Below are 17,902 nucleotides of genomic sequence, written 5' to 3'. Positions count from 1 at the left end.
AACTATCTAGCAATCCTCTCATGTCATGTATGTTATACTATCGCGTGCTTCATCCCTTCCACGTGCGGCATAATATGACGCTCTTACGATAAAAACATCGCATAACAGGGTCTAGTAGTTGATGGAATAGTTAAATAATTATCTCACAGGACGAGTTTTTACATTAACATTGCTTCGGTTATCTCTGCACTATATATGTATATTATGGCTTTATACAGGGTGAGTTACAATAAAAAAGTTTGTTTATTTTGTAGTCGACTGATGCGTACGAGAAACGTCAACTTTATTTACAAGAAAGACTGTGATAATAGTATTTACTTAAATTTAATTAAACAGATATAGTTGTAAAGAAAATAAAAAAATTAAAACGATATATATCACTTGGCTTCTGTTGTCATTTAAAATTTTCGAAGTTAAAGACAAAGAGTCAACACGATTGAATTTATCATAATTATATGTTTTCCTCGAAAACAAAATTAACCGATTTCAGCTTTTTTTTGTATAAATCAGTCGATTACAAAATAAATGAGAAACTTTTCGTTGGTCCATTTTATCTATTCACATACATATATTACATCGAATACTAAAAAAAAAAAAATAATGCGCTATCTCGGCGCGATAACGCACGCGCATGGATAAATATAAATACATATTAAATACAATGTATTACGTATTTTTTTTTCGAGATACAAAAAAGGATTGAAGCTGGGACGGTTTTAAATAATCGCAGTGTCATTATAATGTCACGTAATAAAATTCGACGCTGAATTTATTCGCGCAGACTGGCGATATTAATCAAATTATATTCGACAAGAGACAAATCGCTGACTGCACGCACAAATACAAGCTCGCCAACTCGAGAAACTCGATCGAACAGAGGCTCCCTTGTTCTCCCTTGTCTTCATTCGCGTCGTGCTCTTTTAACGCGATTTTCTGCCGGGCTCAGTAGAGCCTCGTCTCTCTTATGCGCGACCGATAATGCTTTCGTCTATACCTTTTGCGATCAAGTGTGCACACGGTAATTAACTTCCGACTCCACAGGTACACGCGTATGTTTTTTTCTTTTGATTAGATGAAGACTAGCAAATATATGAAATTTTTTAACTTGTGCGTTTATAAGTTGTAATAATAAAATAGTTTTATCTCTCGTTTGACAATTCAGCGTACCCGTCGAAAATCACTGTAGACGGTAACGATTTATGGAGCAACAATGGGATTTTTTAAAGTTTTGTCATTGATAATCGGAATACTTTTTCTATTATTAAATCTCGCAAAATGCGCCGATAATGTCCTCAACGGAGGATCGAACAATGGTTCGGAGATCGGTGTAAGTGAGAGCGATGTAACATCGAGATTCCTAAATTTCGGTCGAAAAGCGAACGGGGATCGACGTTACTGGTACGAGAATCTGGATGATGCCGATAGGATGCTAAAAAGTAAGACCGATATTCTGTCTCATCTTTTGAAGATGCACATAGATCGATTGCGCAACGAAACCAATCAGGTAGATCTAAAAATAGCTCTATATTTCCCTCTTCAATTTTTTTTTAAATAAAAGCATTAAGAAAAATGCGAAGAACAGAGATTGATTGTCTAATTGAGCATCCTCGATTTCAATTCCTCGAACGGGATCGTCCGAACGGTTTTGTCGGAAATCGCGGTGGCATCAGGTGGAACTGGTGTTTCTGGTGGACGCGTCCGGCTCGGTTGGCGCGGAAAATTTCCGCAGCGAGCTGAATTTCGTGACGAAGCTCCTGTCAGACTTTACGGTGGACGAGACGACCACGCGGGTCGCGGTGATCACCTTCGGCGGTAGAGGCAACGTTTATCGCAACATCGATCAAATCTCACGACATGGACCGAACGATCACAAGTGTTATTTGCTGAACAAGCAGTTTGGTAATATCACTTACAGCGGCGGGGGAACTTACACGCGCGGTGCTCTTCTCGAGGCGCTGGTAAGTATCATTATTATTATTATTATCATTATTATATAAGTTATCATTATTATTATTATTATTGTAAACGAAGAGAAACTCTTCTTTAATATACAATAAAAAAAGATGCATCAGTAAATATAAATAAGATAATAATATATGTATATTAAAGAAGATAAATTAACAAGAGAATAAAATTTGAGAAAATAGAAAAAATTAATCCAAAGAAAATATAAAATTAAAATTATTATTATTATTATTATTGTTATTATAAACGAGGAAAAACTCCTCTTTAATACACAATAAAAAAGAAAAAGATACGTCAGTAGATACAAATAAGATAACAATATAAATTAAAGAAGATAAATTAACAAGAGAATAAAATTTGAGAAAATAGAAAAAATTAATCCAAAGAAAATATAAAATAAAAATTATTATTATTATTATTAGTGTTATTATAAACGAGGAGAAAGTTCTCTTTAGTATACAATAAAAAAAAAAATACGTCAGTAGATACAAATAAGATAACAATATATATTAAAGAAGATAAATTAACAAGAAAATAAAATTTGAGAAAAAATTAATCCAAAGAAAATATAAAATAAAAAAAAATTAGACTTAACACACTTAACACATAACATTATTATGCGCGAAATTATGATTAAGCAAAATAGATTACATCATGCTCTGTATTTCCATTCAAGAAAGTGTCAAAGATGTGACGAAACAATAAATATAATAAATAATTGAAATTACAATAAAAAAAATTGGCTCGAACTCGGAAACTACTAGCAACTCTCTTTTTTTTTTTTTTATTTTATTTCAAGACTATTCTCGAGAAGGGTCGCGAAACGGCGAACAAAGTGGTGTTTCTGATAACCGACGGCTTCAGCAACGGCGGTGATCCACGACCAGCCGCTGATCTCTTGAAGAACACGGGCGCGACCGTGTTCACATTTGGTATTCGTACGGGAAATGTAGAGGAACTCCACGACATCGCCAGCCCACCCGGGTATACCCATAGCTACCTCCTCGACAGTTTCGCCGAATTCGAGGCTTTAGCGCGACGCGCCCTGCATCGCGGTGCGCACCTTGTACCGTAACTAAGCTTAACATCTTTGAAAATAATGCATATATTTATAACATTTTACTATGTAAATATATGACGTATATAAATATCAATTTTAAAGATAAAAAAATAGATTTAAAAATATACTTAGAAGAAATATTTATAATATATGTATAAAATAGATAAATATTATATATATATATATATATATATATATATATATGTGTATATAAAAAATCTCTGAAATATAAATCGCATTAAATTGAAATAAAATAAATTAAATTGAATTAAAATTATTAGATTTGAAAACCGGACAGTACGTGCCCGTAACTCTATCAACCGATTGCAACAGTCTCTGTTCGGCTGTCAATCAAACTTGCTGCGACGATTTAGCGACCTGCACCTGCGGCACCGCAACCGGACATTACGCTTGTATCTGTCCGTCTGGTTACTTCGGTTCCGGTCTTAAAGGTTTCTGCCAACGTAGGTGAAAAAGGGAGGATGCGTTTCAAATTTATTTTTGTATTTTATTCAATTTATTTTATATTAATTTTTCCGATTAAAATATATTTAATTACTTTTATATATAATTAATATTTAACTCTGATAATTCTTTTTTCTAAATTTTCCGAAATTTTTTTCTTTTGTGTGCTCTCGTGATAGCCTGCCCGAACGGGACGTACGCTTCTGGAAACGCTTCCGGGGATTCCACCGCTGCATGCGTACCCTGCCCGGATGCGAATCACGTTACAATCAAGGTTCCCGCGACCTCGATACTTGACTGCGTATGCGCTTCCGGATTTACCACGGATGATTATAAGTGCGAGGGTAATATCGTGTATATGTCGTATATGCATTCGATAAACCTACAATTATCGTTAATAGACTGACAATTAATAAATATAAATAATATTACGAGAGATGAGAATAAATCATTCACTTTAACGTACTTGCAAATGAATTACTCTATAGTAACAAAATTGAAATCTGTTTTTCGGGTCTCAAATAAAACCCTTGCCTGCCGCGAGTGTCGGTATATTTCCCGAGATAAGAGTTATGTCTTTGAAAGGGGTAGGATAATTTACAATGTACGAGCCGTACTTCTCCAGACGAAATTCCGGTTTTGTCGCGAGCCAACCATACTGTGTGATATATATATATTAGTTATATATATTGTTTTTTTTTTCAAAATATGTTGAATTATATATAGAAATGTATAAAAATATGTATAGTAGTTTTAAATTTAATATAATGAGTAAAAGAGAATTAAATTAAAAAATATATACATATAACGTATATATACCTACACATATTATTTTAGAATATTTTTTATGTATTAATATAATATATTGATTCAATATATTACATTATATAATATAGTTATATTGATTGAATATACTTCGCCGCTGGTTGTGATCGGTATCGGCAAGCACGTTCTCTCTTTTTCGATGACCGCAGCAGCCTTGACTTTTCCACTTCTCTCCTCATGCAATTTATTCAGTTCCTGTTGTAGTTTTCTTCAAAATATTTTGATATTAATATCGTATAAAATATTGTACACATTTGCATTTTTAAAAAACGTACACTCACTCATATTCCTTTAATAACGGCTCGTACTTCGAAAACCATTTAATCTGCGTCGCTCGCGATCGCTTCAAGTCCTCGGTCAAATTTCGAAACACCTTCACGAAATCCTGAACATTCTGACCACGTGTATCCATGAAATATCTAATCTGATAAATGTGATAAGAAAAAAAAATACTAAACTTGAGGTTCTTTGCGGTTGATAAATAGATTAAAAAGAAAGATTCTTTGCGGTTGTCAACGTAAATAAATATATCGTGAAATTATTCGCAAACATTACAAAAGTATGTAATATATACAGTAGATATATTTTCCAGCTATAACATGTCCGAAGCTAAGAGTTCCCGAAAATGGCTATTTAGTAAAGGCAAGCGCCTGCAGCAACGTGGTGCACGCAGCATGCGGCATAAGATGCAAAATCGGCTTCCATCTTACAGGAGACAGCATTCGACTTTGCGGGAAGGATGGCTCTTGGTCCGGCAACGAACCGCAGTGTTTATGTAAATCTTTCAAAAAAATGTTAAAAAAGGATTTAAACGTTCGATAATATCAAGTTAAACTAAAGAATTTTTTTTAATTGTCTTTTGTAAGCATTCATTCAAATAAATGATCTTGCAACTTCAACAAAAATTTTCTAGATGTAAATAATTAACTAAAACAGATAAATTATTAGCAAATGCAGTGATACTGCATATATTTTGTACTTAATCAATTTAAATGACAGAAACAGAATTTATATCTGTACTATTAGTGTAATTTAGACAGATAATTTTTCTGTGATGTCAATCTTTAAAGACAATTATATTTATGATTAATATTTGACAATGGGATCTAAATTTTCTAGAGGTATTGCTCGAATATTGCTGCTATAAGTTCTATACGTGACAAACAATACTCTAACAGATACGAAAAATAGCAATAAATTTTAATTGTGACATCTAGAAATCTATTTACATTAGCAAAATATTTTTTTGAGTGTTCGTTTTTAAGCGAATTTTTACAAATTGCATGAATTATAATATAATTAATTAATTATAACATAATTAATTTATGCAATTATAGTAATTATAATTATTATACAGAAGTTTCTTTATTTTTTTATTTTAAAAACAATTTTATTTTTTATTCTAATATGTCGAACGATTTTTTTTGCAGTGAAAACATGTCCGGCTCTACGCGCACCCGCACATGGTCGTATGAAGTGCGAACATGATGAGAATTATCAGCATCAATTCGATGAGAACTCTACAGTTTATCCGATCGACACGCGTTGTCAGTTTAGATGTGATATCGGTTATCAGCTTCGCGGCAGTAAAGTGCGAAACTGTCTACCCTTGTCCCGATGGGACGGTCTGAAGGTCACTTGCAAGGGTAAAAATGATAACATTTCGACATTAGTTTGTAACATAAAATGCATTGACGTTGACGAAAATATTGTTTCCTCGGCAGCTGTAAAATGCGAACCTCTACCGCGTATCGCGAACGGAAACATCATTCCGGAAATCTGCATCGGTCCAGCGAAGGTGTCCTTCGCCACCAATTGCACGATCACTTGTGACAAGGGTTTCGTCCTGGAAGGACCCTCCAGTAGATTGTGCAGCGGACATACGGGGATCTGGTCCCAACGTCACAGCGTTAATCGATGCGTTGGTTGGTCGATCAAGATTGAAAATTATTTTATCGTAAAATATAAATTTTTAATTATTTTCTCTTATGTGCATAATTATCTAGAGATTATCTAGAGATTAAATACTCAATTTCAATGTTTTTCTTTTTATAACAAATTAAATTTTGGATGTAATGTAGACAAAATACCGCCTTTGATAAAGTGCCCAACTGACATCGTCGCGGAAACCGTGAAGGGTCGAAATTACGCGTACGTGAATTGGACGGTACCCGAGGTGACAGATAACGCGGACGCGTCGCCTACTTTGTGGACGAAACCGCATGTCACCTTGCCATGGAAGGTGAAAATCGGTACACGCATCGTGGTGTACATAGCGCAAGATGCGAACGGGAACAAGGCCAGATGCAAATTTAAGGTCAAAGTCCTTGGTAAGATACATTTACAGGAATATATATTTAAGAGAGAGAGAAAGAAATATATGGTGACAGATATTTTTACATGGTCGTAGACAGAGAACCACCCACCATTGAGAATTGCATCGATCCGCCAACTTTTTATACTGATCTCGATAATGGTCTCAATAACGTGACATGGGACGAGCCTGTTTTCTATGATAATTCGAGGACTTCGGTGCGAGTTAATCAGAGTCATCAACCTGGCGAGGATACCTTTCCAATCGGTCGAACGAGAGTTTTCTATAACGCTACCGATAAGTACGACAATCGGGCGAATTGCATATTGAATATTACAGTAGAAGGTATACTTATTTTGACGGATTAACCACTCTATTTGAATGACTATAAAACTAAATAAGAATTCTACATTACATAAAAATCTCCAAATATCCTTTTAATAATAGATTTCTCTAATCAATTAAATTTTTTCTTAATAAAAATGTTCAGAAAGATTATTTATTTTTTGCATGTTTCCAATTTTTTCTATCGTATATGTAATTTTTTTCTACACTCAAAAAAATATTTTACTAATGTAAATAGATTTCTAGATGTCTTAATTAAAATTTATTGCTACTTTTGGTATCTGTTAGAATATTGTTTGTCACGTATAGAATTTATAGCAGTAATATTCTAGCAATATCTCTAGACAATTTAGATTGTCAACTATTAATCACAAATATAATTGTCCTTGACAATAAATCTTAAAGATAGGCATCACAGAAAAATTTTCTGTCTAAATTACATAGTACAGATATAAATTCTGTCTCTGTCATTTAAATTGATTAAGTGAAAAATAGATGCAGTATCACAGTATTTGCTAATAATTTATCTGTTTCAGTTAACTTTTTACACCTAGAAAATTTTTGTTGAAGCTGCAAGATCATTTTTTTGAGTGTATAATATATGTGCTTATAAATATACTTTAAATTAAAATTCTATCAACTCTCTCTGAAATTAACTAATAAATATAATTTTGTTAATTTTTTAAACTTCAATTAAAATATAATAAGCGAAAATGTTTTTCTTTACTTATAATTTGAAAGCTGTTGATTCACATATAATTTTTTTGCAGATATATGCAAGAATTTGACAGCACCCGTCAATGGGCGGTTAAATTGTTCTTCGACAGATGATCGCAAAATGCAATGCGTTATAACTTGTGAGAATGGCTACGATTTTGCACTTGAACCAATCAATTTCAACGTTGTCGATGATGAGCTGTTATTAAAATGTAATTCTAGTGATCATGTATGGGAAAATAATTATCTACCGGAATGCTCAGGTATTTGTTACATTTATCAAAAATCATCGTTTATTTATTGCGTTATAATAATACGATCATATATATAATAATATGATGAATATTCTACACAGTTATATTATTTCTTTTATTAATAGAAGCACAAATATTAAAAACGATATCTCAGGAGGGAAATGTGATATTGCAAGGCAATGGAAATATAACGTGCGACAATAAAACTGTTCTTCGTGAAGTGAGTATTTATATTTAATATAATATTTGTATATAATAATAAATTAATTTACAAATATAGAGACAGACATAATTTTTGTACAATATATTGTTTCTTGCAGTTAAGTGATAGTATTATTAATGATTTAAAATCGAAAGTTTTGGATATCTGTGGTAACAATATCGAATGCAATCTGATAAACTTTAATTCTGAATGCGACGATGATCTTTTGGCATCAAAGAATTTCGAGGATAATTTCATAAGAAGACGAAGATTCAATCACGAATCTACGATTATTTCCAAAAATAATGAAATGCTCGAGAGATTGAAACGCGCAGTTAAATTAAATTTCAATGCTGACAAAGATAAAACTGGACCTAAGCAAAACAAAGAGAGAATAGAGATTAAATTTAAGTTTATAGGTAAAAAAACTTATATAATTTTACTCGGACTCTATTCGTTATTTGAATGATAGAAAAACAAATTGTTTCCAGGCAGAATAATCGAAGAAAATTTCGAAAATCCTAAACGAGGAGTGCAAATGTTGAGAGAGAAGATTGACGAGATGAAGCGCTTGGGAAAATTAGATTTATTCAACAACAGAACCAACCAGGAAATCGCGAAGCTAGCCTTGAATCTGCATCTCATATTTAAGGAGCCTCAAGAGCTCTGCGATTCTGGAAGAGTGCTGAAGAAATACAGTTGCGGTAAGTGTGATTCATATTTTTATTTAATAATTTTATAATAATTATAATATATTATTAATTTAATATAATAATTCAGTTAATTCCTTTTATTATAATACAATAATTTATATAAAAAACTTACACAATATTATATGTGATAATTGTTTATATGTTTATTTAATTATGATATATTATTAATTTGATAAAATAATTCAGTTAATTCCTTAATACAATAATTTATATAAAAAACTTACATAATATTATATGTAATATTTGTTCATATATTATATACATATCTTGTACGCGTCGTCTGTTTTTTATAAATACGTTTTTACATTTTTCAGTAAAATGTCCCGCAGGTACTTTTTATAATGTCTCGACTAAAATTTGTCAACCGTGTCCCTTCGGACACTATCAGAATGCAACTGCTTCGTTAAAATGCATACCTTGTCCAGAGCATACTTTCACGAAGAGGATGCATGTAAAATCGCTGAAAGATTGCATTCGTAAGAAGTTTTTAGTTAGATATATCGGTTTCATATATTTTTTTATGTATATACATCTATGTTTTCGGGTTTTTTTTGTATAGCTATGTGTCAACCAGGATATTATTCTCAATATAAACGCTATCACGGATCGCGTTTAGCCACGGAGCCTTGTTTCGCGTGCAACATCGGTTTCTATCAGCCAAATTACGGACAACCTCAATGTTCACCGTGTCCGTTCGATACGACGACAGAAACACGTGGCTCTACAAATATCAAAGATTGTTTGTCGATACGCGATAAGGAGATCGATGATTGTCGGACGAATCCGTGTTTAAACGGTGGACGATGCGTAATTCAAGACGAAGGTGATTTCGTCTGCGAATGTCAGGAATATTATGTGGGTAAGATATGATTGTTTAATCGCAAAATTATGAGATGATAATATTAACAAGTATTTTTCATCCTTCTTTCTAAATCTTAATTTTTATTTTTTTTTCCATCATATAAATGCGGAGGATATTTAACAAATATAAATTTTTTAAAAGTAATAATACTTAAATGACGTTACACTAAAAAATATAATCTTGCAATTTAACTCAACAAAAATTTTCTAGGTGTAAAAAATGAACTGCAACAGATGAATGATTAGCAAATATTGTGATACTGCATGTGTTTTGTACTTAATTAATTTAAATGACAGAGACAGAATTTATATCTGTACTATTAGTGTAGTATTATATAAATAAGATTGTACAGGATTAGTCACAAAAGCTGAAGATTTTCAAATTAAATAAATAAATAAAATATAATTTAAATATGTATTTCTTGTCAGATAATAATAAGATATAAACTTAAAAAAATATTTTACTAATGCAGATAAATTTCTAGATGTCTCAATTAAAATTTATTATATCTACTTTTTACATCTGTTAGAGTATTGTTTGTCACGTATAGAATTTATAGCAGCAATATTCTAGCGATACCTCTAGACAATTTAGATTGTCAAATATTAATCACAAATATAATTGTCCTCGACAATAGATCTTAAAGATAGGCATCATAGAAACATTTTCTGTCTAAATTACACTAATAGATACAGACATAAATTCTGTCTCTGTCATTTAAATTGATTAAGTACAAAACATATGCAGTATCACAATATTTACTAATCATTTATCTGTTTCAGTTAATTTTTTACATCTAGAAAATTTTTGTTGAAGTTGCAAGATTATCTTTTTTTGGCGTAATGTCATTTAAGTATTATTACTTGATCTTACTCATTTTTTAAAATTAAAAAAATGCATATTTGTCAAATGTCCTTCGCATTTATCCTACATTGTTCTAATCTATAAAATAATCTCATCTTAAGAATATTTTACTTATCTTTATAATATCTTTCTCTAAGCGCCAAAAGAATCCTTTTATAATTAGTTTATTCAACAAGAAATAAATATAGTTATATTTCATTTTAAAAATCGCCAAATTTTCGTGACTCACTCGACATATTTTTCAGGATCGAAATGCGAAGAGTTCAAGGATCCATGCAATTCTTCGCCGTGCTTGAACGAGGGAGTGTGTAAGACACAACGGCATTCCAATAATTCTGTGACATACGAGTGTGCGTGTAAAAGCAGTTACGCAGGCGTCAATTGTGAGGTAAACGAGAATGCAATTTGTCTCGGAGCGGAGAAATTTGCAAATAAAAAAATGATAAATTTCGAATAAATAAAATGCGTGCCTTCTCTTGCAGATTTATATAGACGAATGTTTCACTAATCCTTGTCAGAATGGCGGAAAATGCGCGAGCACCGAGAGCGATTTCGCCTGCGAATGCAAGGACGGATTCGAAGGTACATCCGTCTTCGCTAATACATTGACAAGGAAAATTTTCCTGTTTCGTTGTATCGTTTAGGTCAGTTTTGCGAAATTCCGATGGATCACTGCGAGCTTATGCCCTGCGAGGAGGGATCCGCATGTCGCACCATCAACGGAACCTGGCGATGCTTTTGCAAACCCGGATTCCTGGGCCGTCACTGCAACCTATTGCCCTGCGACTGGTTACCATGTCACGCGAACGCGATTTGCATAAATGTCAAGGAGGAAAACGCAACGCGAGAGAGTCATAGGTACATTTGACAATAGTTTCGCGAGTATAAAAAATTATAATTATATATATTTATATGATATGCATGCAATTGATCGTAGGTGCGAATGTCCCAGTGGATACACTGGAGAAAACTGTGCGACCAGAATCTATTACTGCGAGAACTCGCCTTGCTTAAACAATGGGAATTGCGTCAATCAGATGCACAATTACACCTGTGATTGTCCAATGGTTTTCGCAGGACGCGACTGTGAAATTGGCAAGTTGAAACTTGAATATCCCAAGAGTTTTAATATCAGGAAAATACTTTATTTGTTAAAAAATTTAATTTAATTTTCGCGTCACATAATCTTGTTATACGTATTATATAATTTATATTGGGTTATTCGGAAAGTTTTTTATGTAGTTTATTATATGTTTATCTCTCTTTCATAGGGGAAAGAGATTAGAAAAACTTTCCGAGCAATCCAATAGTAGATATAAAGTATTTTTGTATAACAATTGAGAAGACCACGTCTTTTGGCCGCAGAATTGTCATCCGATTATGTGATGCACTTTACAAAGTCCAGCACAACGGACTACGTCATCGCGACAGGACCCACGAAGGATCTTTCTCAGGTAGATCGAAAATAAAAAGGGAAATTAAACCGACTGAAATATCATTGAACTTATTGATTACAGTTGTCCGTTTGTCTATGGCTAAAGTCGATGGACAGTTTCAATTATGGCACGGTGTTATCGTACGCGACGACGTTTCACGACAATGCTTTCACATTGACGGATTACAACGGGTAATTATATGTTCGTGGAAACTTAATATGTTTTATCGAAGAATTATGAAAATTCTATATTTGTTATAAAGCAAAATAAAATGGCATTTTCTTCGAGCAAACTCTACGTAGAATAATGTCTTTACGCAGATTCGTTTTATATATTAATGGAGAAAGAATCGTGACCGATATTAAAGTCAACGATGGTTACTGGCACTTCTTGTGTGTGACTTGGGAAAACGAATATGGGACCTGGCGTATATTTGTCGACGGAATTCTCAAGGACAATGGCATTTATTTAGCTCAGGGAGTTGCTATGCAAGGTAAAACGAAATTATTATTTTATATTACATTAATATATTTATATTACCACTTTAAAATAATTATTATATATAGTTTTCAAAATTATGATTAAGAATTCTTTTTTTTTTTATCGGATAGTTATTTATTTATTTATTTATTTATTATTATTATTATTATTATTATTATTTTTTAAAAATTATGTTCTATTGAACTATGTTATCAAGAATCTCTACGATATGTGTAAAGCAATAAACGTGATTTTCACGATTGCAATTATTCTCCATAGCCAATGGCTCCCTCGTTATTGGACAGGAACAAGATCGTCTAGGTGGTGGCTTTGCCGAATCGGAAGCGTTTTTGGGAAAACTCAGCTTATTAGATATATGGGATGTTGTTCTGGACGAGAAAAACATTACAGCACTATGGAACAGTTGTGAAAGTTATCATGGGAACGTGGTAGCCTGGGCGCAGATGCAGCAGTATATTCAGGGCGATGTTGTGGTAATCGTAAAACGTGTTATAAACTGTACTCGTCCGATTTTAGCGAGGCAGACGTAATAAGCGATGATTGTCTCACAATACCCTCAGATCTTAGCTAGCCCATTTTGTCGCGGCTGCCCTTTACCCGTAATACCGTTCAAAGGTAATATTAATGTGAGCGAGGACCTGTCGGAGGTAACGTATTATTGCGACAACGGATATGTGATTCGGTTCGCTGGTGAGGAACATCGGTCCCTCGGTAGAAAATGTCTCAAGCACGGCCAATGGGAGGGATACGATACACCAATCTGTACAAGTAAGACTGTACTGGATTCTCCTGATATAAAAAAAAGGGATTAATCATTAAATTTAACTTAAATTAAATCATTAAATTAAATTGAATTTATTGGCGATTAACTCTCAAGAACACGTTTCTTTGGCACCGTAATCCTGAAGGCGTGGGTAACTGGAGTCCGAGTTCATTTTTGTACTCTAAAATTACTTACAAAATTCTAAAAAAATTTACACATCTTCTTTTAAGTTTAAACTAAAAGTTTGTGTAGTAGATTTAAAGAAAAAATATTTTTAAATATTATATTTTTGTTATTTGTTAGATCAAAATTTGGAAACATAGATGTTTTATATAAAAATTAATAAAAATTTGAAAAAATAATTTTGAACAAAAAGGCTTCCAGGAATTTTTAGTTCAAAGTTGAAAGTTTATGAAAAAAAAATACTATATGTCCATGGCTTTAAAAAAATATAATTATTTGAATGCTCGAAAATGAGTAATTTCCAGGTATAAAAAAATGTGTTTCTTCTGAGGAAAATTTTTTTTTTAATTGTTAGGTAATTTATTTGAAAGAAAAGTGAGAACAAAATGTAATTTACATTACAATCTACAGTATAAAAATTGATTAATACATACAACCCTGTTTATTGCTCGTTATCAGTAACAAAAGATACTTTTAGCATGAATATAAATAAACACAATAGAAATTATATCAATTTGTTTCTTTTTTAGGGAGATTATCATTGTAAGTTTATAATTTATTTTTATAAAAAGCGATTATCAGCAAAAAAACATTTTTAAAAAAATTTACTTATTCACGCTTTCTTATTTAATATACATAAATCGAATACGTGGGTCATTTGTGTCCGCTTCAGATTTAGATTCGCCAGCACTTTGCACTGAATGAACTGTTTGTCTTTTCATTTATAAGTCCCTTTTGACACAAACTTTTTTTTAGATAAGTTTCCAACCTCGAGATTTTATTAATATTTTTTTAAAACAATGGATTAAAAATAGTACGGACATGAAAGACCCACGTGTTCAGTTTGAGGGTTAATTGTGAAGAAATTCAAGATTCTGATTTACGTTCAAGAAATAACATGCGGCTTTCCCGGATACTTTCCGCGAGGATATATTTACGGCAGATCGTATTCGTTCGGGGATGAGATATACTACTCTTGCGCCGATGGCTACGAACTTCAAGGGAACCCTCATCGAATTTGCAATTCTGACGGAAAATGGACTGGACTACCTCCGATTTGCATAGGTAATGCGATAGTACAAAGTAAAATATCCCTGTTAAACGTAAATTATAATATCCTTGTACTGCTTCCCCATCATAACAAAATAAAAAAAATAAATATCTTAAAATTAGAAGCTTTCAATCCTTTGCAGAATTATCATCCCTTATCTTTTCGATACAAAAGAAAACCAATCTTAAAACATGATTAATCTATTATTTTTGGACTAAATATTTTTTTCCAACGTAAAATCTTATTAAATGTGAGGACCAACTAGGCAATTATAATACTAATTGTTGCATATAAAAATAAGAGTATAATTCTCAAACTATTCTACAGCTCCAAATATTAATTATCAAACTTACTTTCTGATAGGAATGACGTGCAAAAACTTGCTAGCTCCCGAAAATGGAGATATAGAATACATATTGGAAGAGAATGAAAGAGACGATATCACGATATTGCAAGTGTGTACATGCTTTATACTTTGCAAAAGAGATGCTGTATCGTGTGTGTTACGTTTTCGAAAAAAATTGTCAATTATTTCAGGCTGGCCAGCAGTTGGAATTCAAATGCAATCCCGGATACCGCTTAAAAGGAGAGAGATATTTGACATGTTTGGAGACCGGCATTTGGGATTACGACAGACCATCCTGTACACTTTACGGATGTCCTCCTCCAAAAAAGTGCGTTTTAAATCCATACATCGCGCGATTCACTCTTTTCAAATTAAATAAAAAAATTATTTAACGAAAAAAAATATTGTGCATGATAAAAAGAAAATTTCGTTTAGTGCAACATTTAAAATTGCTTAACATTTTCCAAACACGTAGATTAAAACACGGCTACGTCGCCTTTGCGAATTCCGACAAATCGAACCAGACTTCCGCTTACGGCCCCGAGGAGAATACGATTGACGATCTCTACAAAAGAACGTATCATTACGACGATGTCGTTGGATTCTTTTGCCATGATGGCTATAAATTTCAAGGAAATCACAGTCTAATGTCGATGGAATTCAAACTGCGATGTTCCAACAATGGCAGCTGGATTGGTTTCGTTCCCGATTGCGTTCCGCGCGTATGTCCTTGGCCGGATGACATGAAAAATGCGAAAATTTTCTTCAGGAAACGAGACAATATCACGATCGAGATTCCTATGGGGAGAGACGAGATATCCGAAACCGTTGATGGTGTGGCAAGAGATAACGAGAAAGAAATCTCTCCGGAAATGTTCATTTCCGGGATGGAAATCGTCATCGAATGCAATCCGGGATATGAATTGATCGGGGATGGTATCAGAAGGTGCATCAACGAAACTTGGACTTTCGCTTCTTGCGCGCCACGCAATTGTTCCATCGAGGATCACCCGATTTTTAAGAGCTTCAAAAAATTGGAGAACGAAAATGACGTGATGCCGATGATGCTTGAATTCCATAACGAAAAATGGCAGGGCACGGATAATATCACGTATAAACAATTTGAGATCTTTGTCGAGGGAAAGGCTTACGGGCAACGTGTAATCCTAGCGTGTCGGAATGACACGTGGATGAACTTGGACAAGCTGGTTATCAACCAAACAATTTCGAATATAACGTGGACATGTAACGAGATAGGAATATGGACAGTTTCCGATTTATCGCTGAAGGAAATTGTACTCGAACAGCTGTTGAATGACTCGACGTACGTCTGTGACAGATCGTGCGCACCACCGGAGGTAATTCGAAGACGTATTTCTCGATACAATATAATATTATAAAATATTAATGAAAAACTATATGAAATAAAAAATTTAAATTTAAAAATGAAATATTTTACATATAAAAATCTCGAATATTTAATTTTAAATAAATTTTGTGCGTAGCACCGGAGGTAATTCGAAGACATATTTCTCGATACAATATAATATTATAAAATATTAATGAAAAATTATATGAAATAAAAGATTTAAATTTAAAAATGAAATATTTTACATATGAAAATCTCGAATATTTAATTTTAAATAAATTTTGTGCGCACCACCGGAGGTAATTCGAAGACGTATTTCTCGATACAATATAATATTATAAAATATTAATGAAAAACTATATAAAATAAAATATTTAAATTTAAAAATAAAATATTTTACATATAAAAATTTCGAATATTTAATTTTAAATAGATTTAATTAAAAATTAATTGTAAAATTGAATTAATTTAATTAAATTTAAATTATATTAATTTCGATCGATTTTTTTTTAGATACCAAAGTATGGATACATAGATAATATTAATGATACCGACGATATGAATAATCGTAAGGCGATTAACAATGTTGTCATCTTCAAATGCCGTCACGGATATGTTCTCGAAGGTGATGAACGATCTCTTTGTTTACCAAATGTCACGTGGTCTGCTTTACCCTCTTGCAAACGTATGTTAAATATTTTTTTTCTCTTTGGTTGAAAATATTAAACATCTGATATTTTTATATTTTGAATATTTTTAGCTGTAGCGTGCGGAGAGCCGCCGATCTTCGCGAATGCGATACTCAAGCGAGATGTCAGCGAAAAAACTCAAAATTATATTTTTGGTAACATGATATCTTATCAATGCGTCCCGGGGTATCGTATATTCGGGCATACAACTTTGAGATGTTTGGGAAGTGGAAAATGGTCGAGAATGAACGGCAGATGTTCGAGTATGTGTATAAATAATGGGTAGTTTTAAAGCTACCTATCTTATCTTATCATCAAAATCAACTTCAAATTTACATTATCTGTTTAAATATTAAACGTTACAATTTTCAGAAATATCATGTGGCAAGCCACAGATCCAGCATGGCATCATGCTCCATGGCCGTTCCTATCTGTTTCAAGATCAATTGACTTACGTTTGTCCTAATAAGAAACGGGGAATGATTACATGTCAAGCCGATGGAAGATGGAACGAATTGCCGAAATGTAACGAAAATAAAGGCACGTGACGATCGAAGTGACTTTTTCGCGCACAATTAAGTAAAACGACATTTTCGCTTTTAATAACAACACACATGTCTTTATTTCTTTCTGACTTCTCGTATAAGATTCACGAATGTGATATAGAAAACGTAATCACGCAGTCTTATCACGAAATAAATAACTCATTTAGGATTTCCAGAATAGTACGTACAGATATGCGGTAATACCTTATCTAAATATTATTTATGCACAATTTTTTTTTGTATTGTAATGGTTAAAATTTCAATATATCGTACTCTTCTTTTCAGAATACATATATTTTTATCATGTTTAACTGTAAAAGTTGGTGTATATCGATACAAATAATTCTCATCTCAAAAATTGGCATTGTGTTGAACTCGCATATTTGTGTACGATAGATCGATACTGGCCGCGACAGATACTATACGAGTTCAA

The 17,902-nt window shown here is 32.7% G+C and overlaps 2 protein-coding genes across 4 annotated transcripts; one reads left to right on the top strand and one right to left on the bottom strand.

Moving 5' to 3' along the window:
• Positions 1-9: 9 nt before the first annotated feature.
• Positions 10-17,472, top strand: LOC140666019 (sushi, von Willebrand factor type A, EGF and pentraxin domain-containing protein 1). Of its 3 annotated transcripts, none has more exons than XM_072892936.1 (33): positions 10-219; positions 1,163-1,504; positions 1,671-1,958; positions 2,765-3,020; positions 3,307-3,489; positions 3,670-3,834; positions 4,908-5,090; positions 5,746-5,961; positions 6,040-6,240; positions 6,397-6,645; positions 6,726-6,974; positions 7,745-7,954; positions 8,071-8,165; positions 8,266-8,566; positions 8,639-8,851; positions 9,175-9,336; positions 9,420-9,719; positions 10,832-10,974; positions 11,069-11,168; positions 11,231-11,444; positions 11,524-11,681; positions 11,952-12,040; positions 12,104-12,213; positions 12,343-12,515; positions 12,782-12,996; positions 13,084-13,291; positions 14,361-14,534; positions 14,884-14,975; positions 15,058-15,194; positions 15,342-16,224; positions 16,749-16,920; positions 16,996-17,187; positions 17,297-17,472. In XM_072892936.1, exons 2-33 carry the CDS (start codon positions 1,211-1,213, stop codon positions 17,470-17,472), a joined length of 6,801 nt encoding a protein of 2,266 aa, XP_072749037.1. In that variant the 5' UTR covers positions 10-219; positions 1,163-1,210. The 3 variants fall into 3 exon arrangements, with proteins under 3 accessions (XP_072749037.1, XP_072748947.1, XP_072748863.1); XM_072892846.1 differs by lacking the exon at positions 10-219 and adding an exon at positions 372-1,041; XM_072892762.1 differs by lacking the exon at positions 10-219 and adding an exon at positions 372-1,049.
• LOC140666544 (uncharacterized) lies at positions 4,008-4,821 on the bottom strand. Its single transcript, XM_072893870.1, has 3 exons — positions 4,597-4,821; positions 4,406-4,523; positions 4,008-4,148 (listed from the first exon to the last, which is right to left on the bottom strand). Exons 1-3 carry the CDS (start codon positions 4,725-4,727, stop codon positions 4,008-4,010), a joined length of 390 nt encoding a protein of 129 aa, XP_072749971.1. The 5' UTR covers positions 4,728-4,821.
• Positions 17,473-17,902: the final 430 nt, after the last annotated feature.

This window comes from Anoplolepis gracilipes, chromosome 1 (assembly GCF_047496725.1).
Source record: "Anoplolepis gracilipes chromosome 1, ASM4749672v1, whole genome shotgun sequence".
Taxonomy (NCBI): Eukaryota; Metazoa; Arthropoda; class Insecta; order Hymenoptera; family Formicidae; genus Anoplolepis; species Anoplolepis gracilipes.
This window is presented reverse-complemented; position numbering and strand designations above follow the sequence as displayed.